The 23,596-nt window shown below is 44.0% G+C and overlaps 1 protein-coding gene across 3 annotated transcripts in view; it reads left to right on the top strand.

Moving 5' to 3' along the window:
- The window catches only part of MEI4 (meiotic double-stranded break formation protein 4), a 344,771-nt gene that overhangs the window by 178,114 nt on the left and 143,061 nt on the right, over positions 1–23,596 (top strand). For 2 of the 3 annotated variants that reach the window (XM_073569293.1, XM_073569292.1), the window contains exon 4: positions 7,958–8,086. The exons of the other annotated variant lie outside the window; for it this stretch is intronic. In XM_073569293.1, coding sequence (XP_073425394.1) covers positions 7,958–8,086 — 129 coding nt within the window. The remainder of the gene's footprint in view (positions 1–7,957; positions 8,087–23,596) is intronic. 3 annotated transcript variants of the gene reach the window in all.

The following is a 23,596-nucleotide window of genomic DNA, read 5'->3' as shown; positions in this document are numbered from 1 at the left end:
CCATTTTTTGCAATTCTGACCAGTGTCCCTTTATGAGGTAATAACTCTGGAACGCTTCAACGCATCCTAGCGATTCTGAGATTGTTTTTTCGTGACATATTGGGCTTCATGTTAGTGGTAAATTTAGATCGATAATTTTTGCGTTTATTTGTGAAAAAATCAGAAATTTGGCGAAAATTTTGAAAATTTCGCAATTTTCAAATTTTTAATTTTTATTCTGTTAAACTAGAGAGTTATGTGACACAAAATAGTTAATAAATAACATTTCCCACATGTCTACTTTACATCAGCACAATTTTGGAAGCAAAATATTTTTTTGTTAGGAAGTTATAAGGGTTAAAAGTTGACCAGCGATTTCTCATTTTTACAACAATATTTACAAAACCATTTTTTTTAGGGACCACCTCACATTTGAAGTCACTTTGAGGGGTCTATATGGCAGAAAATACCCAAAAGTGACACCATTCTAAAAACTGCACTCCTCAAGCTACTCAAAACTACATTCAAGAAGATTATTAACCCTTTAGGTGTTTCACAGGAACTAAAGCAACATGGAAGGAAAAAAAGGACATTTTAATTTTTCCAACAAAAATTTTCTTTCAGCATCAATTTTTTCATTTTCACATGGGCAACAGGATAAAATGGATCCTAAAATTTGTTGGGCAATTTCCCCTGAGTACACCGATACCTCATATGTGGTCAAAAACCACTGTTTGGGCGCACGGCAGGGCTCAGAAGGGAAGGAGTGCCATTTGACTTTTTGAATAGAAAATATGCTGGAATATTTAGCGCTTGCCATGTCGCATTTGGAGAGTCGCTGTGTGCCTAAGCACTGGAGCTCCCCCACAAGTGACCCCATTTTGGAAACTAGACCCCCCCAAGGAACTTATCTAGATGCATAGTGATCACTTTGAACCCCCAGGTGCTTCTCAAATTGATCCGTAAAAAAAAAAAAGTACTTTTTTTCACAAAAATTATCTTTTAGCCTCAGTTTTTTCATTTTCACATGGGCAACAGGATAAAATGGATCCTAAAATTTGTTGGGCAATTTCTCCTGAGTACACCGATACCTCATATGTGGTCATAAACCACTGTTTGGGTGCACGGCAGGGCCCGGAAGGGAAGGAGCGCCATTTGACTTTTTCAATGGAAAATTAGCTCCAATCATTATCGGACACCATGTCGCGTTTGGAGATCCCCTGTGTGCCTAAACATTGGAGCTCCCCCACAAGTGACACCATTTTGGAAACTAGACCCCTTAAGGAACTTATCTAGATGTGTAGTGAGCACTTTGAACCCCCAAGTGCTTCACAAAAGTTTAGAACATAGAGCAGTGAAAATAAAAAATCATTTTTTTTCCTCAAAAATGATTTTTTAGCACGCTATTTTTTATTTTCACAAGGGTAACAGGAGAAATTGGACCCCAAAAGTTGTTGTCCAGTTTGTCCTGAGTATGCTGGTACCCCATATGTGGGGGGGGCACTGTTTGGGTGCACGGCAGGGCGCAGAAGGGAATGAGCGCCATTTGACTTTTTGAAATGAAAATTAGCTCCAATTGTTAGCGGACACCATGTCGTGTTTGTAGAGCCCCTGTGTGCCTAAACTTTGGAGCTCCCCCACAAATGACCCCATTTTGGAAACTAGACCCCCTAAGGAACTTATCTAGATGCATAGTGAGCACTTTGAACCCCCAGGTGATTCACAGAAGTTTATCATGCAGAGCAGTGAAAATAAAAAATCTTTTTTTTTTCCTAAAAAAAAATTTTTTAGTTGGCAATTTTTTATTTTCACAAGGGTACTAGGATAAATTGGACCCCAAAAGTTGTTGTCCAGTTTGTCCTGAGTACGCTGGTACCCCATATGTGGGGGGAACCACTGTTTGGGCACACGTTGGGGCTCAGCAGGGAAGTAGTAACATTTTGAAATGCTGACTTTGATGGAATGGTCTGCGGGCGTCATGTTACATTTGCTGAGCCCCTGTGTGCCTAAACAGTAGAAACCCCCCACAAGTGACCCCATTTTGGAAACTAGACCCCCCAAGGAACTTATCTAGATGTGTGGTGAGCACCTTGAACCCCCAAGTGCTTCACAGAAGTTTATAATGCAGAGCCGTGAAAATAAAAAAATCATTTTTTTTCCCTCAAAAAAAATGAATTTTAGCACGCAATTTTTTTTTCACAAGGGTAACAGGAGAAATTGGACCCCAAAAGTTGTTGTCCAGTTTGTCCTGAGTACGATGATACCCCATATGTGGGGGATGACCACTGTATGGGCACACGTCAGGGCTCGGAAGGGAAGTAGTGACGTTTTGGTATGCAGACTTTGATGGAATGGTCTGCGGGCATCATGTTACATTTGCAGAGCCCTTGATGTACCTAAACTGTGGAAACCCCCCACAAGTGACCCCATTTTGGAAACTAGACCCCCCAAGGAACTTATCTAGATGTGTGGTGAGCACCTTGAACCCCGAAGTGCTTCATAGAAGATTGTAACGCAGAGCCATGAAAATAAAAAATCTTTTTTTTTCCTCAAAAAATGAATTTTTAGCTCGCAATTTTTTATTTTCACAAGGGTAACAGGAGAAATTGGACCCCAAAAGTTGTTGTCCAGTTTGTCCTGAGTATGCTGATACCCCATATGTGGGGAGGGACCATTGTTTGGGCACACGTCGGGGCTCGGAAGGGAAGTAGTGACGTTTTGAAATACCGACTTGATCGAATGGTCTGCGGGCATCATGTTACGTTTGCAGAGCCTCTGATGTGCCTAAACAGTGGAAACCCCCCACAAGTGACCCCATTTTGGAAACTAGACCACCAAGGAACTTATCTAGATGTGTGGTGAGCAGCACTTTGAACCCCCAATTGCTTCACAGAAGTTTATAATGCAGAACCGTGAAAATAAAAAATCTTTTTTTTCCTCAAAAAATGATTTTTTTTAGCCCGCAATTTTTTATTTTCACAAGGGTAACAGGAGAAATTGGACCCCAAAAGTTGTTGTCCAGTTTGTCCTGAGTACGCTGGTACCCCATATGTGGGGGGGAACCATTGTTTGGGCACACGTCAAGGCTCGGAATGGAAGTAGTGACGTTTTGAAATACAGACGTTGATGGAATAGTCTGCGGTCGTCATTACGTTTGCAGAGCCCCTGATGTGCCTAAACAGTGGAAACCCCCCACAAGTGACCCCATTTTAGAAGCTAGACCTTCCAAGGAACATATGTAAGATGTGTTGTGAGCTCTTTGAACCCCCAAGTGCTTCACAGAAGTTTATAATGCAGAGACGTGAAAATGAAAAAATCATTTTTTTCCACAAAAATAATTTTTTAGCCCCCAATTTTTTATTTTCCCAAGGGTAACAGGAGAAATTAGTCCCCAAAAGTTGTTGTGCAATTTTTCCTGAGTACGCTGATACCTCATATGTTGGGGTAAACCACTGTTTGGGCACACGTCAGGGCTTGGAAGGGAGGGAGCACCGTTTGACTTTTTGAACGCAAAATTGGCTGGAATCAATGGTTGCACCATGTCGCGTTTGGCGACCCCCTGATGTGCCTAAACAGCGGAAACCCCTCAATTCTAACTCCAACCCTAACCCCAACACACCCCTAACCACAGCCCTAACCCTAACACATCCCTAACCACAAGCCTAACCCTAATTCCAACGCTAACCCTAATTCCAACCCTAACCCTAATTCTAACCCTAATTCCAACCCTAACCCTAATTCAACCCTAACCCTCTTTCCAATCCTAACCCTAACCCTCTTTCCAACCCTAACCCCAACCCTAACCCTAACCCACTTTCCAACCCTAACCCTAACCTTCTTTCCAACCCTAACCCTCTTTCCAACCCTAACCCTAACCCTCTTTCCAACCCTAACCCTCTTTTCAACCCTAACCCTAATCCTCTTTTCAACCCTAACCCTAACCTTCTTTTCAACCCTAACCCTAAACCTAATGGAAAAATAAAAATAAAAATATTTTCTTTATTTTATTAGTTCTGCCTACCTATGGGGTTGATAATCGGGGGGTTTATTTACTTTTTCTTTCATTTTGATCACTGTGAGAGTGATCAAAATGAAAGAATGGAATCTGCAGCCGGCAGATTCGGGCGGGCGCACTGCGCATGCGCCCGCCATTTTCTAAGATGGCGGCGCCCATGAACCGGACCCGCCGGAGACCGGGAGCGACAGGGGGACTTAGAAGGTGCCAGGGGAGGTGAGAGGGGGTGAGGGGGTTATCGGACTCTGGCGGGGAGCAGAGGGAATGGGAGGGGGGCAGATGATGACAGCGGCGGCAGATCGCCGCTGTCATTCAGTTGCGGGGGGGCGATCGCCAGTGGGGGGGGTGGAATCGGTGTCTCCAGCCATGTCCGATGCTACAGCAGCATCGGCCATGGCTGGATTGTAATATTTCATCAATTTTCATTGATGAAATATTACTATCGCTCTGATTGGCTGTTTCACTTTTAACAGCCAATCAGAGCGATCGTAGCCACGTGGGGGCGAAGCCACGCCCCCTGTGGCGAAGAACAAAGCCCCCTGTATCTGCGGGTCGGGTGACCTTTCAGTGACCTAGGTCACCCGACCCGCAGGGGGGCTTTACAGTCATGACGCCACATAGGCGTCATGGGTCGTTCTGACACGACTTTTCATGACGCCTACGTGGCGTCAAAGGTCGTGAAGGGGTTAAAGCCCCATTTTATCAACCCATAAGAAAACTTAGTCCCACAGTGTACACTGATGTTAATAGCTGATAGTAGCTTAATCACATACAGTGGGTACGGAAAGTATTCAGACCCCTTTAAATTTGTCACTCTTTGTATTAGTTGTTTATAGGTTTGGTTAGGAGTGTCCATTGGGGACTTCCCTGGTCCTATTGTTAAGGCTGTGGACCTGTGTATAATAAAATGTGATTATGCATTCTGTTCTGGGTTTGTAGTTACCTAACATACTGGTCACTACAACTTACTGGGCTCTACAATGGCAGTTTGCAGTGTACTCAGTAACATTATTATCATTGTACATTTTTATAGCATCATTTTTTCTATGGCGCTTTACATGTGAAAATGGGCAAATATAGACAAGTACAATAAACATGAGCAATACAAGGCACACACAAGTACAGAAGGAGAGAGAACCCTGCCTGCAAGGGCTCACAGTCTACAGGGGATGGGTGAGAATACACTAGGAGAGGGTAGAGCTGGTCGTGCGGCGGTTCAGTAGACTTAGGATCACTGCAGGTTGTAGGCTTGTCAGAAGAAGTGGGTCTTCAGGTTCTTTTTGAAGGTTTCCATGGTAGGCGAGAGTCTGATGTGTTGGGGTAGAGAGTTCCAGAGTATGGGGGAAGCACGGGAGACGTCTTGTATGCGGTTGTGGGAAGAAGAGATAAGAGGGGAGTAGAGAAGGAGATCTTGGGAGGATCGAAGGTTGCGTGTGGTTAAGTACTGGGAGACCATGTCACAGATGTATGGAGGAGACAGGTTGTGGATGGCTTTGTATGTCATAGTTAGAGTTTTGAACTGGAGCCTCTGGACGATAGGAAGCCAATGAAGGGCTTGGCAGAGAGGAGAGGCTGGGGAATAACTGGGAGACATCCACAATGGCTTGTGTCTGGAATACCCATGGAGCCAAAATCGTCACTACACCTGTAGATAAATTCCCAAAGGGGTATAATTCCCAAATTAGGTCACTTGAGTGGGACTTCTGCACTTCTAGCACATAGGGGCTTTGTATATGGAGTCTGCAAACTATTCTAGTAAAGTCTGCGCTCCAGGAGGTAAATAGCGCTTCGTCCCTCCCAAGTTTCGCTTTATGGCTAAGCAGTACTGTACAGCCGCATATGGGGTATTTCTAGATTCAGCAGAAATTGTGGGTCAAATTATGGTGCAATTTTTACCCATTTCTCCTTGTGAAAATGTAATATCTGGTGCTAAAACAAAATTTTTGTGGTAAAAAAGTAATTATTTTTTCTTCAATTGCCCAATGGCATAAAATTCTGTGACACACCTGTGGTGTTAATATGATAACTGCAACCCTAGATTAATTCATCAAGATGTGTAGTTTGTAAAATGGGGTCACTTATTAGGATTTCTGCTGTTCTGGCACCGCAGATGCTCTCCCAGTGGGTTATGAAAATGAGAAATTGCAAGACAATTTGTTATGGTGCTATTTCTCCTGTTACCCTTTTGAAAATAAAAAAATGGGACTTAAATACCTTTTTTTGTGGGAACAATTTGATTTTTTTTTATTTTCACAGCTCAACTTTATAAACATCTGTGAAGCACCTGGTTGTTCAAGGTTCTCACCACACATCTAGATTCATTCCTTGAGGGGTCTATTTCCCAAAATGTCTTCACTTGTAGAGGGTTTCTACTGTTTAGGCACATCAGGGCCTTTCCAAACAGGTCATGGTGTTCACTAATGTTTCCAGCAAATTTCGCTTTCAAAAAGTCAAATGGCACTCCTCTTCCAAGCTCTGCCGTGTGCCCAAACAGTAGTTTTCCCCCACATATGTTGTATTGTGATTTGTTTTTGTTTTCATGGCTCAAAGTTATATTTTTCTGTGAAGCACTTGGGGTTACTCACCACATATCTAAATAAGTTCCTTGAGGGGTTTAGTTTTCAAAATGGGTCACTTATGTCACAAATCAGTGAGATCTGTTGAAGCGTTCCAGAATTATTAACTCATAAACTGACACTGGTAAGAATTGTAAAATTTGGCCTGTTCATGAAGTTGTAAACTGCCTTGGTAAAGGGTTTTAATGTCCCTTAATATGCACTGTGGTATCTTCAGACCCTATAAAATAATAAAAGAAACATGTAAAAAAAATAGATAATTCATTATACTCACCTCACTGATGAAATCTGCAGCCCATCCACTACTCACTGCCACTGCATGATCACTTGCATCATTTAATGCAAGCTTTTGCCTTGGTCCTCGGTTCCTTGGTGTTCAGTGAATACACTTGCATTCACTCTGTGTTACTTTTTTTCCCCATATTATAGCACCACAAAACATTTAATGAAAGGAGCTCAGAAAGTCTGTCTGCTACTGAGGACCATTCTATATCTCATTACCAATATCCAATCAAACTTGGGAAATGTAGTCAAGTGGAGTCATGACCATTGAAAACAAATATTTATTGTGTTCTCCAATAGTTCATTGATATTAGGTTGATATTATGTTTATGTTTGTGGGGTTTTTAAGTGAAAAGTTTTGAGAAACTGTCCCACTTTAAAAAGGTATAATTATACTATTTAGTGGGATCCACATTCTTACTTTTCTAAAGGCAGATGTTTTTTTGCCCTCTAACAAATCTCTTATTTCTTCTCTTCTTGATCTAATGCTGTTATGTACGTCCAGACTTAAAGACAATCAACGGTTAAATAAGATTGCTTTGAATAACAAGTATCCGGATTTTCTCATCCTTTGATTTGTTTAAGTTATTCAAAAGGGGCTCAGATATTTATTTTTAAACTGTCAAATTTGTGAGACTGTGAGTCTTGTGAGTCCTATTGAATGGACTTTCTTAGCTTTGAAATTGCATTTTATTATTATTATTATTATTATTATTTATTGTTATAGCGCCATTTATTCCATGGCGCTTTACATGTAGGGAGGGGTATACATAAAAACAAGTACAATAATGTTGAACAATGCAAGTCATAACTGGTACAGGAGGAGAGAGGACCCTGCCCGAGAAGGCTCACAATCTACAAGGGATGGGTGAAAATACAGTAGGTGAGGGTAGAGCTGGTCATGCAGCGGTTTGGTAAACTTTCTCAAGTTTATCCACGTTAAATTAACTTAAAACTTTTACAATGCCAAAAAGATCTTGTAGCTTCCATGCGCCGGTGTTTCATCGCAGTTTGGGCACCATGAGGGACATTGGTCATTGTATATATTTATATACATACTGTATATTTAAGTCTGTAATATTTGTTTTTGTATTTTCTTTTTCAGTTTAAGATGCAGCAATTCATAATGGATAGTCTGTACCAGCTGGGAAAGTGTCAAGTATTGCAGGGTTCATTAATAAATCTACTTTTTACAGAAATTAAGCATTTTGTGGATGATCTTCTCCAGCCAGAGGTTTGTTTGTGCTATTTTGTTAGTTTGCAAAGCTTTTAAGATATAATTCAACTGCACAGAGTGTAGACAATCTTGAATTGAACTGTGCTGCTTTTTTAGTATTTAAAGAGTATCTTTCGTTACATTTTTCTTTTATATAATGTTAGGCACAATCTATCTTGTGGGTCAAGGTCTTAAAACCCCACTGATTGCTCAGAAAGCCATTTTGCAATGCACTGGTGAGCCATCAGATTTTCTATTGAGCCCTTACCCAGCTCTATGCACATGCTTATGCAACAGTTCAGTGTCCCGACTTACTGAGCAATCCCCCGCAGAGCATCTTTTTGAGAAACTGGTGTGGATCTCAAGATTCGAAGCCCCCAAAGAACTGCTATATATTAGGTAGAAACTAACATTGCTAAAATAAAATTAAAATAATAGCTACTCTTTATTACTGTGTAAAAAAGCAGGTTTTTTGGATCACTGTATAAAAAAGTGAAAACCATTGAATAGTAAAAACATAAATAGTGCAATTGTAAGACCACAGGTATACTGTGAACCTTCATTCAATTCAGTGATGTTTCCTCCATCATTAAGTTAGAAGAGGCAATTTGTATATTTTGTTTCCCAGAAGCATTGCCCTGCTTATAAACCTCCTCACACTGGCATGTCAGGCCACAAAAAGAAATGTTATCCCCTAGTCCCCTGTCAGAGACCTTTCGTACAGAAAAATCATATCTCATGCTTTGCACTGAGAAGGGACAACACACCAAAATACATGTCTGCAAACTGAGATTGTGATTTGGCTTTTACCCTTAATCATGTGGCCAGGATCGTTAAAGAGTTGATATTAACTTTTAGAATTGCTTTTTTCAGTAGGTGGCACTAAATGGAGTTCAAGTCCTCTCCCTCTCTAAAGAGGCAATTTGCATAAGTTAGATCACATGACAGCCTTTTGAATCATTTGACGTTCTATTATTATTGCAATTATTATTATTATTATTTATTTTTAAAGCACTATTCATTCCAGGGTTATGTACATGTGAAGAGGGTTACATTCATATAACATGCATATAGCATATATAAAATAAACAAACTGACAGACTGGTACAGAGGGTGGGAGAACCCTGCTCTCATAGGCTTACAATATACATGGTAATGGAGAGGCGACAATCTTACTATAGATCCTAAAACTTTGTAGTTAACCCCTTTAACCGCAAGGGTGGTTTGCATGATGTTAATGACCAAGCAAATTTTTACAATTCTGACTACTGTTCCTTTATGATGTAATAACTCTGGAACGCTTCCACGGATCCTGGTGATTCTGACTTTGTTTTCGTGTGACATATTGTACATCATGATAGTGGTAAAATTTCTTTGATATGACTTGCGTTTATTTGTTAAAAAAACTGAAATTTAGCGAAAATTTTGAAAATTTCGCAATTTTCATGCCCTTAAATCACAGAGATATGTCACACAAAATACTTAATAAGTAACATTTCCCACATGTTTACTTTATATCAGCACAATTTTGGAACCCAAATTTTTTTTATGAAGTTCTAAGGGTTAAACGTTAACCAGCGATTTCTCATTTTTACAACAAAATTTACAAAACCATTTTTTTTAGGGACCACATCACATTTGAAGTCACTTTGCGGGGTCTGTATGATAGAAAATACCCAAAAGTGACACCATTCTAAAAAATGCACCCCTCAAGGTGCTCAAAACCACATTCAAGAAGTTTATTAACCCTTCAGGTGCTTTACAGAAATTTTTGGAATGTTTGAAAAAAGAACATTTAACTTTTTTCACAAAAAATTTAATTCAGATCCAATTTGTTTTATTTTACCAAGGGTAACAGGAGAAATTGGCCCCAAAAGTTGTTGTACAATTTGTCCTGAGTATTCTAATACCCCATATATGCAGGTAAACCAATGTTTGGGCGCATGGCAGAGCTCGGAAGAGAAGGAGTGCCGTTTGACTTTTCAATGCAAAATTGGCTGAAAACGAGATCGGACGCCATGTCGCGTTTGGAGAGCCCCTGATGTGCCTAAACAGTGGATACCCCCCACAAGTGACCCCATTTTGGAAACTATACCCCCCCAAAGGAACGTATCCCGATATGTGGTGAGAACTTTGAACCCCCAATGGCTTCACAGAAGTTTATAACATACAGCCGTTCAATTAAAAAATCATTTTTTCCACATAAATGATCTTTTCACCCCCAATTTTTATTTTCCCAAGGGAAACTTGACCCTTGACGTGTCCTGAGTACGCTGATAGTCGATATGTGGGGGTAAACCACTGTTTGGACGCATGGCAAAGCTCGGAAGGGAATGAGCGCCATTTGACTTTTTCAACGCAGAATTGGCTTGACGCCATATCTCATTTGGAGAGCCCCTGATGTGCCTAATCAGTGGAAAGCCCCACAAATCACACCATTTTGGAAACTAGACTACCCAAGGAGCTTATCTAGATGTGGTGAGCACTTTGAACCTCCAAGTGCTTCACAGTAGTTTAAAACGCCCAGGCATGAAAATAAACAAATCATATTTTTTCCACAAGCATGATCTTTTAGTCCCCAATTTTTTATTTTCCCAAAAGTAACAGGAGAAATTACACCCCAAAAGTTGTTGTCCAATTTGTCCTGAGTATGCTAATACCCCATATGTGGGAGAAAACTACTGTATGGGCACACGTCGGGGCTCGGAAGGTAAGTAGTGATGTTTTGGAATGCAGATTTTGATGGAATGGTCTGCGGATGTCATGTCATGTTTGGAGAGCCCCTGATGTGTCTAAACTAGAGTTGAGCGAAACGGGTCGAAAAATTTCAAAAGTCGCCGACTTTTGGCAAAGTCGGGTTTCATGAAACGAAACCCGACCCTAGGATGAGGTCGGCCACGAGGTCGGCGACTTACGCGCCAAAGTCGCGTTTCAAAAGTTTGTTTTGCGCTCTTTTTCAGCCAATCAGGATCCACGGACACTGTAGGCAACGTGATGACATAGGCAGGGGTCACCACCATCTTTCAGAAGGGCATGCAAGTGATTGGCTTGCTTTGGTGGGCGTCACAGGGGGTATAAAAGGGCGTGCACGCTGACCGCCATCTTACTTCTGCCGATCTCAGTATAGGGAGAGGTTGCTGCTGATTCTGTAGGGAGAGCGTTAGGCAGGGAAGAAGGCAAAAAAACTGCTTCTGCTGCTAGCGATTTGGCCTGCACAACACACCAGTCACTGTGTGTGCAGTGCAAGGGGAGGCTATATTGTGGTGTATCAGTGGTGTTGGTTGTTGGGCTGCCTTTTAAGGCTTCCTGACAGGCTGGCATTGCTGTTTACCCACTGCTCTGCATACTGCTTTTTTAAAAGCAATCCAATCTCCCTTATCCTCTAGTCACTTTTGTCACAGCTGTGCCATCGAGCCTGTGACATAGCGCTCAGATATCAGTGGGCCTCACACAATCCAAAAGTGTCCAGTGTCCACAAGTGTCTGCAGAAATTCAAAATCTCCCTTATCCTCTAGTCACTTTGGTCACAGCTGTGCCATCGAGCCTGTCACATAGCGCTCAGATATTCATTGGGCCTCACACAATCCAAAAGTGTCCAGTGTCCACTAGTGTGAGAAGAAATTCAAAATCTCACTTATCCTCTAGTCACTTTGCTCACAGCAGTGCCATCGAGCCTGTCACATAGCGCTCAGATATTCATTGGGCCTCACACAATCCAAAAGTGTCCAGTGTCCACTAGTGTGAGAAGAAATTCAAAATCTCACTTATCCTCTAGTCACTTTGCTCACAGCAGTGCCATCGAGCCTGTCACATAGCGCTCAGATATTCATTGGGCCTCACACAATCCAAAAGTGTCCAGTGTCCACTAGTGTGAGAAGAAATTCAAAATCTCACTTATCCTCTAGTCACTTTGGTCACAGCAGTGCCATCGAGCCTGTCACATAGCGCTCAGATATTCATTGGGCCTCACACAATCCAAAAGTGTCCAGTGTCCACTAGTGTGAGAAGAAATTCAAAATCTCACTTATCCTCTAGTCACTTTGCTCACAGCAGTGCCATCGAGCCTGTCACATAGCGCTCAGATATTCATTGGGCCTCACACAATACAAAAGTGTCCAGTGTCCACTAGTGTGAGAAGAAATTCAAAATCTCACTTATCCTCTAGTCACTTTGCTCACAGCAGTGCCATCGAGCCTGTCACATAGCGCTCAAATATTCATTGGGCCTCACACAATCCAAAAGTGTCCAGTGTCCACTAGTGTGAGAAGAAATTAAAAATCTCACTTATCCTCTAGTCACTTTGGTCACAGCAGTGCCATCGAGCCTGTCACATAGCGCTCAGATATTCATTGGGCCTCACACAATCCAAAAGTGTCCAGTGTCCACTAGTGTGAGAAGAAATTCAAAATCTCACTTATCCTCTAGTCACTTTGGTCACAGCAGTGCCATCGAGCCTGTCACATAGCGCTCAGATATTCATTGGGCCTCACACAATCCAAAAGTGTCCAGTGTCCACAAGTGTCTGCTGAAATTTAAAATCTCACTTATCCTCTAGTCACTTTGGTCACAGCAGTGCCATCGAGCCTGTCACATAGCGCTCAGATATTCATTGGGCCTCACACAATCCAAAAGTGTCCAGTGTCCACAAGTGTCTGCTGAAATTCAAAATCTCACTTATCCTCTAGTCACTTTGGTCACAGCTGTTCCATCGAGCCTGTCACATAGCGCTCAGATATTCATTGGGCCTCACACAATCCAAAAGTGTCCAGTGTCCACTAGTGTGAGAAGAAATTCAAAATCTCACTTATCCTCTAGTCACTTTGGTCACAGCAGTGCCATCGAGCCTGTCACATAGCGCTCAGATATTCATTGGGCCTCACACAATCCAAAAGTGTCCACTAGTGTGAGAAGAAATTCAAAATCTCACTTATCCTCTAGTCACTTTGGTCACAGTAGTGCCATCGAGCCTGTCACATAGCGCTCAGATATTCATTGGGCCTCACACAATCCAAAAGTGTCCAGTGTCCACTAGTGTGAGAAGAAATTCAAAATCTCACTTATCCTCTAGTCACTTTGGTCACAGCAGTGCCATCGAGCCTGTCACATAGCGCTCAGATATTCATTGGGCCTCACACAATCCAAAAGTGTCCAGTGTCCACTAGTGTGAGAAGAAATTCAAAATCTCACTTATCCTCTAGTCACTTTGCTCACAGCAGTGCCATCAAGCCTGTCACATAGCGCTCAGATATTCATTGGGTCTCACACAATCCAAAAGTGTCCAGTGTCCACAAGTGTCTGCTGAAATTCAAAATCTCACTTATCCTCTAGTCACTTTGGTCACAGCTGTGCCATCGAGCCTGTCACATAGCGCTCAGATATTCATTGGGTCTCACACAATCCAAAAGTGTCCAGTGTCCACAAGTGTCTGCTGAAATTCAAAATCTCACTTATCCTCTAGTCACTTTGGTCACAGCTGTGCCATCGAGCCTGTCACATTGCACTCAGATATTCATTGGGCCTCACACAATCCAAAAGTGTCCAGTGTCCACTAGTGTGAGAAGAAATTCAAAATCTCACTTATCCTCTAGTCACTTTGCTCACAGCAGTGCCATCGAGCCTGTCACATAGCGCTCAGATATTCATTGGGCCTCACACAATCCAAAAGTGTCCAGTGTCCACTAGTGTGAGAAGAAATTCAAAATCTCACTTATCCTCTAATCACTTTGGTCACAGCAGTGCCATCGAGCCTGTCACATAGCGCTCAGATATTCATTGGGCCTCACACAATCCAAAAGTGTCCAGTGTCCACTAGTGTGAGAAGAAATTCAAAATCTCACTTATCCTCTAGTCACTTTGCTCACAGCAGTGCCATCGAGCCTGTCACATAGCGCTCAGATATTCATTTGGCCTCACACAATCCAAAAGTGTCCAGTGTCCACAAGTGTCTGCTGAAATTCAAAATCTCACTTATCCTCTAGTCATTTTGGTCACAGCAGTGCCATCGAGCCTGTCACATAGCGCTCAGATATTCATTGGGCCTCACACAATCCAAAAGTGTCCAGTGTCCACAAGTGTCTGCTGAAATTCAAAATATCACTTATCTTCTAGTCACTTTGGTCACAGCTGTGCCATCGAGCCTGTCACATAGCGCTCAGATATTCATTGGGCCTCACACAATCCAAAAGTGTCCAGTGTCCACTAGTGTGAGAAGAAATTCAAAATCTCACTTATCCTCTAGTCACTTTGGTCACAGCAGTGCCATCGAGCCTGTCACATAGCGCTCAGATATTCATTGGGCCTCACACAATCCAAAAGTTTCCAGTGTCCACTAGTGTGAGAAGAAATTCAAAATCTCACTTATCCTCTAGTCACTTTGGTCACAGCAGTGCCATCGAGCCTGTCACATAGCGCTCAGATATTCATTGGGCCTCACACAATCCAAAAGTGTCCAGTGTCCACTAGTGTGAGAAGAAATTCAAAATCTCACTTATCCTCTAGTCACTTTGGTCACAGTAGTGCCATCGAGCCTGTCACATAGCGCTCAGATATTCATTGGGCCTCAAACAATCCAAAAGTGTCCACTAGTGTGAGAAGAAATTCAAAATCTCCCCTGTCCTATAGACAGCTTGTACCTTGTTTTACATTACTATATAGTTTGTTGGATTTTGTCTACATTTTTACCAAAAATGAGGAAGGCTGGTGGAAGAGGCCGTGGAATTGGGCGGGGGTTGCCAGCTGGTAATGATGGTGTTGGTGGTGGATCTGATGGTAGTGGCAAGAGCAAAATAGGACCGAATGCAGGAGGTGTTGAGCCGGCGTCATCGTCTGGCTCCATAAGGCTTCGAAGGCTTAGTTTTCTAGGAGTTGGCAAACCGCTTTTAAAGCCAGAGCATCAGGAAAAAGTTTTGTCTTACATTGCTGACTCAGCCTCCAGCTCTATCGCCTCCTCTTCTTCAGTTGTAAAAAGTAAAAGCACTGAGTCGTCATTGGAGGCTCATGTTCATGAACCACACCTTTCCTTATGTCCTTCACCCCAACCAAGATTGAAGGATGACGCAGGCCATACTACTGATTACTCCATGGAGCTGTTTTCACATACCATGCCTGGATTATCAAGTGAAATGGTGAATTACCCAGGCCAAGATGAATCTGACATGGAGTGCACTGATGCACAGCCGCTGATGGATGATTCTGCTGGTACATTCACTCAGAGCACTACATTGTCCTCGCAGTGTACAGAGCCAGATTCTGACCCTGATGAGACTCAGGTGCCCTTTCCCGCACACTATACCACCATTCACGGTGACACAGAGGAAGGTGCACATGACATTGAAGAGGAGGTGATGGATGACCCAGTTGTTGACCCAGATTGGCATCCATTGGGGGAAGAGGGTGCTGCTTCCAATAGCTCAGATGAGGAGCATCCACAGCAGACATCGACATTGCAACAGCTGTTATCCGGCAGGCCCGGAGCACTCCAAAGACAGGTTCCAAAAATCAAAAGAGTTGCTGGACAGCTTGTCCAGAGGGTCAAAACATCACAGCGTGCTAGGCCGCAAAATGTCTGCCAAAGTAGGAAGAGTGCAGTGTGGCACTTTTTTGAACAAAATCCTCATGATCAGGCCAAGGTTATCTGTAAGAAGTGCGCAAAGACCTTTAGCCGAGGGAAAAATCTGAAAAATTTGAATACCATTTGCATGCTTAGACATTTAACCAGCATGCACTTGCAAGCATGGACACAACACCAAACCTCAAGTGCCACATGTGCAACTGATCACAACGAAGGTAGTCAGCAACGCTACATTGTTTCCCCCACTGTAAGCCCACCGGTTAGCACAGCAGCAAATGTTGAGGTGTCGTTGCAAGGCCACAGCAGTCAGGGAATCCCACTGTTATATCAACGAAAGACTGATTCTAGGCCATCAGAAAGAACACCAACTCCATCACCATCATCAACCCTCTCTCAGTCCGCCCTGTCCACCGCTACTTCCACCATATGCAGCTCTCAAGTCCAGCTCACCCTCCCAGACACTATGAGTAGGTCAAGAAAGTACTCAGTCTCTCATCCGCGTACACTGGGTTTGAACGCCCACATTGCCAAACTAATCTCGTTTGAGATGATGCCCTTTCGGTTGGTGGAAAGCGCAGCTTTCCGCGAACTCATGGCCTATGCAGTACCACGCTATGACCTACCCAGTCGCCACTTCTTCTCTCGCAAAGCCATCCCAGCCCTCCACCATCATGTGAAAGACCGCATTGTCCATGCACTCAAGCAGTCAGTGAGCGGAAAGGTGCACCTCACAACTGATGCATGGTCCAGTCGCCATGGCCAGGGCCGTTACGTGTCCATCACTGCGCACTGGGTTAATGTGGTGGATGCAGGGTCCACAGGGGACAGCGGTGGTGGGACAGTGCTGCCTAGCCCACGGTATAGTAAACAGTTGGCTGTAGGCGTTCGACCCTCCTCCTCCTCTCCTCCTCCAGAAGCGAAAGCTCGTCCACAGAGCGCAGTCGTACGAGCACTCCATCTGCATCTGCCACTGTTGCACACGAGGTGTCCCCCTATCGAGAAGCTAGTGGAAAGCGTCAGCAGGCTGTTGCAGATGATGTGTTTGGGCGACAGACACACCGCCGAGGTGCTGGCCGAGTACTTTCAGCGACAAACTGAGTCATGGCTGGGCAGTGTACATCTTGAGGCAGGCAAGGTAGTTAGTGATAACGGCCGTAATTTTGTGGCAGCCATAGCCCTTTCAAAACTCAGACACATACCTTGCTTGGCTCACACCTTGAACCTGGTGGTGCAGTGCTTCCTCAAAAATTATCCGGAGTTAACAGCCCTGCTCCAGAAGGTGCGAAGACTGTGCGCGCACATCCGCCGGTCGCCTGTACACTCCGTTCGTATGCAGAAGCTGCAGCGATTGCTCCACCTTCCCAACCACCGCCTCATTATCGACATTGCAACAAGGTGGAACTCCACCCTGCACATGGTGGAGCGGCTGTGCGAGCAGAGGCAGGCCATAATGCATTTGTGGGAGGATACACGGCCAGGCACTTTGAGAGCAGACATGGAGTTGACCGGTGTGCAGTGGTCGAAGCTGAAAGACCTCTGTAAAGTCCTTCAGTGTTTTGAGGAATGCACACGGCTGGTAAGTGCAGACGACGCCATTCTAAGCATGAGCATTCCACTTATGCGTCTGCTCATGCAAACTTTGATGCACCTTAAGGAGCAGGCTTCTGCAGCCAATGTTGATGAGGAGGAAGAGGAGGAGGGAATCCTTGATGACATTCAGCCATTGTCTGCTCAGGGACCTCTCCTGGACGAGGTGGAGGAAGAAGAGGAGGAGGAGGAGGAGGATGATGGGAATGATTACTTAGGGGAGGAGGATGCATCTCGTGGGGCAAGTGAAAATGTTGGCGTGGCAAGGTCTGGTACAGGGTTTGTGCGTGACTGGAGGGATGTGGATTTGCCAGAAAGTGCTCCTGCAACCAGCACTCGCAGTGCATCATTGACACCGGGAACATTGGCCCACATGTCAGATTATGCCTTGCAGATCCTAAAAAGGGACCCCCGCATTGCCAAAATGATGAACGATGACGACTACTGGTTGGCCAGCATCCTGGATCCACGCTATAAAGGCAAATTACAAAACATCATGCCACAGGAGAACCTTGACCTAATATTGGCTAATAAACAAGCAACTCTGGTAAATCGGTTGCTTGAGGCATTCCCAGCACACAGCAGCAGTGATGGTTCTCACACGAGCCGTACGGGCCGGGGTCAGCTTGGCAGAGGTGTTCGTGGTGCACACAGCAGAAGTGGCGTTGGAGACAGGGGTTTCATGACAATATTGTGGACTGATTTTTCAAGTACCGCTCACACAACTGGTAATACTGCATCGATGGAAAGTGACAGGAGACAGCAGTTGTCAACTATGGTTACAAACTACTTTTCCTCCCATATCGATGTTCTCCCACACAGGTCATTCCCCTTTGACTATTGGGCCGCTAAACTGGACACCTGGCCTGAATTGGCACAATATGCCTTACAGGAGCTCGCTTGCCCAGCTGCAAGTGTGCTATCGGAAAGAGTCTTCAGTGCAGCTGGATCAATCCTGACAGAAAAAAGGACCCGTCTGTCAACCCAAAATGTGGATGATCTAACCTTCATTAAAATGAACCACTCATGGGTTTCCAAGGATTTTGTCCCACCTTCCCCTGATGACACATAGGGTGACAGAAAAATGGCTTGCTTTGGTCCACCTCTTCCTGGGACTTGACCTATTTCACCTTTTGCATCAGCTGAATGTCCAACATCAACATATGCCACTTTCTAAAACTCCCTAACTGCTGCCTCCCCCCCATGGCCGGGGTCACCACCTAGCGCACGACACCGTGCGAGTGCCGTTGCCCTGGACAGGTGGGTAGGCCGACTCTTGGGCGCGGGCACTGGCACAGGGTCCCTCATAGTGCAATCAAGTGTCTCTGATGGTGGTGGTGCACACCCGCCGTCAGACACACCGCCGTACTATGAGGGGCCCAGTGCCAGTACCGACGCCCACGAGTGGGCCCCCCTTGCTTGGGCAGGGCCCCAGCATTTGCAATCTTTACCTCTCCCTGCTCCTCCGCTGTGTAGTCTGGGCCGTCAAATCCATACTGGGCCTGACACCGTTTGAGCCTGCCTCCTGATGTATAGACATATATTTTGAATGTGTACGCTATCCATACATGTTATCTGGGGATACGGAACCCTTTCTCACCTTTGTGCAATCACGTGCAATCCATACTGGGCCTGACACCGTCTGAGCCTGCCTCCTGATGTATAGACATATATTTTGAATGTGTACGCTATCCATACATGTTATCTGGGTATACGGAACCCTTTCTCACCTTTGTGCAATCACGTGCAATCCATACTGGGCCTGACACCATCTGAGCCTGCCTCCTGATGTATAGACATATATTTTGAATGTGTACGCTATCCATACATGTTATCTGGGGATACGGAACCCTTTCTCACCTTTGTGCAATCACGTGCAATCCATACTGGGCCTGACACCGTCTGAGCCTGCCTCCTGATGTATAGACATATATTTTGAATGTGTACGCTATCCATACATGTTATCTGGGGATACGGAACCCTTTCTCACCTTTGTGCAATCATGTGCAATCCATAGTGGGCCTGACACCGTCTGAGCCTGCCTCCTGATTTATAGACATATATTTTGAATGTGTACGCTATCCATACATGTTATCTGGGGATACGGAACCCTTTCTCACCTTTGTGCAATCACGTGCAATCCATACTGGGCCTGACACCGTCTGAGCCTGCCTCCTGATGTATAGACTAATATTTTGAATGTGTACGCTATCCATACATGTTATCTGGGGATACGGAACCCTTTCTCACCTTTGTGCAATCACGTGCAATCCATACTGGGCCTGACACCGTCTGAGCCTGCCTCCTGATGTATAGACATATATTTTGAATGTGTACGCTATCCATACATGTTATCCGGGGATACGGTACCCTTTCTCACCTTTGTGCAATCACGTGTAATCCATACTGGGCCTGAGAACAGATGGCGAGCTGTTAAGCAAGCTACAGCACCTGTGGTTTGCACACGTAAGTTTTTCATTTTTTCAGGAATGACGGTTAGGCCTAATTCCGGAACTGCGGTTGACCTGCACTTACTGGGAAATCATCGTTCGCGGGTAATAATTGTAATCACAGATCCCCATCACTAACGTTCAGCGGGTTATCTGCACCTGTAAGCGACAAACGCTGGCCTTTTCAGTGTAGCGCAAATGCAGCCACGGACATGTAAGGGCATGACACACCAGTTATTGGCCAATCTCATGTGCCAGAGCCTCACGTGTGCCTCTAGTAAGCCGGACTCGGACCGCGGGGCATGACGGAGTCTCGTTCGTTAACGGAATTAAGCTTGCAATGTGTGCATCTGTTCTGTAGCTTGCATGGTTGAGGTTTCCCAGGTGGAGTCGAATTAAACCGTAGGCTCCACTCCTGGTGGTGCCCTTCTGGACATTCCTTTAAGGTTCAGCTTTGCAACCATACTGCCCACCTAAAACAAACACTTTGCCTTCATGAACGCTGTTTGGAGGGTCATGACTCATGGGAATAACGCCGCCCAATCAGTTAACCTGCTAGAGAGATCCTTCGTTGCTCCCAAGCATGACATCACACTCCCTAGGAGGAAGGTAATGCCACTGTGGCGACCGTACTCCTGGGGGCGACACAAGTGCACTGATGCCCAGCCACTGCTCGATGAATCTGCTGGTACATTGACCCAGACCACTACATTCCCCTCGCACGCTACACGGCCTGAATCTGACCCTGATGAAACTCAGGTTACCCTTCCCATATACAGTTCCATCTTACACGGTGACAAAGAGGAAGCTGCAGATGAAAGTGCAGGTTCGGACCACCCACCATCAGACACACCACCATACTATCAGGGGCCCTGTGCCAGTGCCGTCGCCAACGAGTGGGCCCCCCTGCTTGCTCAGGATCACAGCACTTGCAAGGTTGAAATACTGTGCAGTGAGATGGAAGATGGGAACGACGAGGAGTCCAGACTAGTACAGGGATTCCCTAGCGAGGAGACTTATTTGATTGTTTTCAATGTTGGGACAGCAATTTTTGGGGAGCACTATACTCTGGAGAATGATAGATGGGGCCCACCATACACTGGAACATTCCAAAGGTGGACATCAGACACTGGAGCAGCATTTACAGGGCCCATTATACACTAGAGCATTAGAAATGGGGCCCATTATGTTTGGAGCATTATTTGGGCCCATAAGACAGTGGAGCTTCATCCATGGGGACCAACATATACTGTAGCATTATGTGGAGCTCATCATATACTGTTTCAAACATTATATGGGACCAATGATTCTGTATGGAGAAATAGATGGGCCTTGTCATGAGATGTAAAAAGTGAAGTATTTTTCATTGTACTATACCGCTATTTCTCTGCCGTATCGGAGCATGATGAGTTGTGGTATGTGTTAAAGGGGCGCTCTTTCGCCCAGGGCACATGAAAACCTGGAGCCAGCCCTCCCCCCCCACAACTTTAGCCAAATAACCCCCATTTTTCAGTGCGTAACTTGTATTATGAAGTTAATTAAGGTTGACAAGCTTAAGTAAGAAGAATTGATGCTTTTGGCATTCAAATGGGCACTGTTGGTGTGTTTCCTGTCCTCCTCTCACTGCCGACTTTTATTCCCCATTGACTTACATTGGGTTTCGTGTTTCGGGACGACCCCGACTTTTCCCTATAATCGGCCGATCTTGCTCGACCCGACTTTTGGAAAAGTCGGGTTTCACGAAACGAAACGCGACCCTAAAAAAGCAAAAGTCGCTCAACTCTAGTCTAAACAGTGGAAACCCCCCACAAGTGGTCTTATTTTTTGTGGGACAAGTTAACGTTTTTATTGGTACCATTTTTGGGCACGTGACATTTTTTGATTGCTTTTTATTCCAAATTTTGAGAGGCAGAATGAACAAAAAACAGCATTTCATGAATTTCTTTTGATGGGGGCGTTTACACCGTTCTGCATGTGGTAAAATTGATAAAGCGCTTTTATTCTTCGGGTCAGTACGGTTACAGCAATACCTCATTTAGGCAGTTTTTTTATTTTTTGGCGCTTTTATACAATAAAAACAATTTTATATAAAAAAATAATTATTTTTGCATCGCTTTTTTATGCGAGCTATAACTTTTTTATTTTTTTTGCAGATGACGCCGTATGGCACCTCGTTTTTTATGGGACAAGATGACATTTTCAGACGTACCATGGTTATTTATATCCGTCTTTTTGATCGTGCGTTATTGCACTTTTTGTTCGGCTGTATGATGATAAAGCATTGTTTTTTGCTTTGTTTTTTTATTTTTTTTGAATGAGTTCACTAAAGGGGTTAACTAGTGGGACAGTTTTATAGGGCAATACTAAATATGTGTACTTTTATTGTTTTTATTTAAAAAAAAAGAATTTATTAGGGAATATATTAATTTAGGAATTTTTAAAAAAATTATTTTTACACTTAATTTCTTTTTTTTTACTTTATTTTCCCAGGTGGGGACATCACTGTAAAGTTTCAGATCGCTGATCTGACACTTTGCAGTGCACTGTGTCAGATCAGCTATCTTACAGACACTGTAGAGGCTTTCTCAGTGCCTGCTCTCAGCTGACAATGAGGAAGCTGCCTCCCTACAGGACCCCGAAGGCCCCGCGGCCATATTGGATCCGGGGGCCTGCAGGGAGGAAGCCCTCGGAACAGCGCGATCACATCACACTGTTTCGAGGGGCTCAGGGAAGCATGCAGAGAGCCCCCTCCCTGCGCATTTCTTCCCTGTGCCCCCAGTACACTGCGATCATGTTTGATCGCTGTGTGCCAGGGGTTAATGTGCCAAGAGCGGTTTGTGACCGCCCCTGGCACATAGTGCCGGATTTCAGCTGTGATAATCAGCTGACACCTGGCCGCGATCAGCGGCGCTTCCCCGTGAACACCACTGATCGCGCTGACGTACTATCCCGTCCCCGGTCATACAGGCCTGGGTATCGTGGACGGGATAGTACGTCAGATGTCAGAAAGGGGTTAATGTGAATTTTATTTTTTTTTTAGCATTTTTTTATGCTCCTTTCACATTATGAGTCATATGGTTCTAAAGGAAATCTTTGCATCACAAAAATGCTGGTGTAAATAACACAATCTTTCAAAAAACATAGTAAGGCTATGTCGACATGCAGCATTTTTTATGCAAATAAGAAGCTGGTTTTTACAATACCAGAAAAAGCTATGAGATTTCAGAAATTTCATAGCTACAATTGTTTTTTTAAAAAAATGAGAAACTGCAGTGTTTTTTTAAATCTGCAGCATGTCAATTTTTTCAGTGTTTTTGCAGTGTTTTTTCACCCATAAAAACAATGAGAAAGGGCAAAAATGCTGTAAAAATTGCAGTTAACAGGTTTTGCTATTTTATGCAGCATTTTTGGTTGCTTTTTTGCCAAATTAGTCTAACTTTATTAAACATGCACTGTGGACAAAACATACAGGTGCTTCTCACAAAATTAGAATATCATCAAAAAGTTCATTTATTTCAGTTCTTCAATGCAAAATTTGAAACTCATATATTATATAGAGTCATTACAAACAGAGTGATCTATTTCAAGAGTTTATTTCTGTTAATGTTGATGATTATGGCTTATAGCCAATGAAAACCCAAAAGTCATTATCTCAGTAAATTAGAATACTTTATAATACCAGCTTGAAAAATCATGTTAAAATCCGAAATGTTGCCCTACTGAAATGTATATTCAGCAAATGCACTCAATACTTGGTCGGGGCTCCTTTTGCATCAATTACTGCATCAATGTGGCATGGAAAGGAGGCGATCAGACTGTGACACTGCTGAGGTGTTATGGAAGCCCAGCTTGGTTTGATAGCAGCCTTCAGCTCGTCTGCATTGTTGGGTCTGGTGTCTTTCCTCTTCCTCTTGACAAAAC

The sequence above is a fragment of the Dendrobates tinctorius genome, unplaced genomic scaffold (assembly GCF_039654945.1).
Source record: "Dendrobates tinctorius isolate UK_male_01 unplaced genomic scaffold, ASM3965494v1 ptg000024l, whole genome shotgun sequence".
NCBI classification, from domain to species: domain Eukaryota; kingdom Metazoa; phylum Chordata; class Amphibia; order Anura; family Dendrobatidae; genus Dendrobates; species Dendrobates tinctorius.
This window is presented reverse-complemented; position numbering and strand designations above follow the sequence as displayed.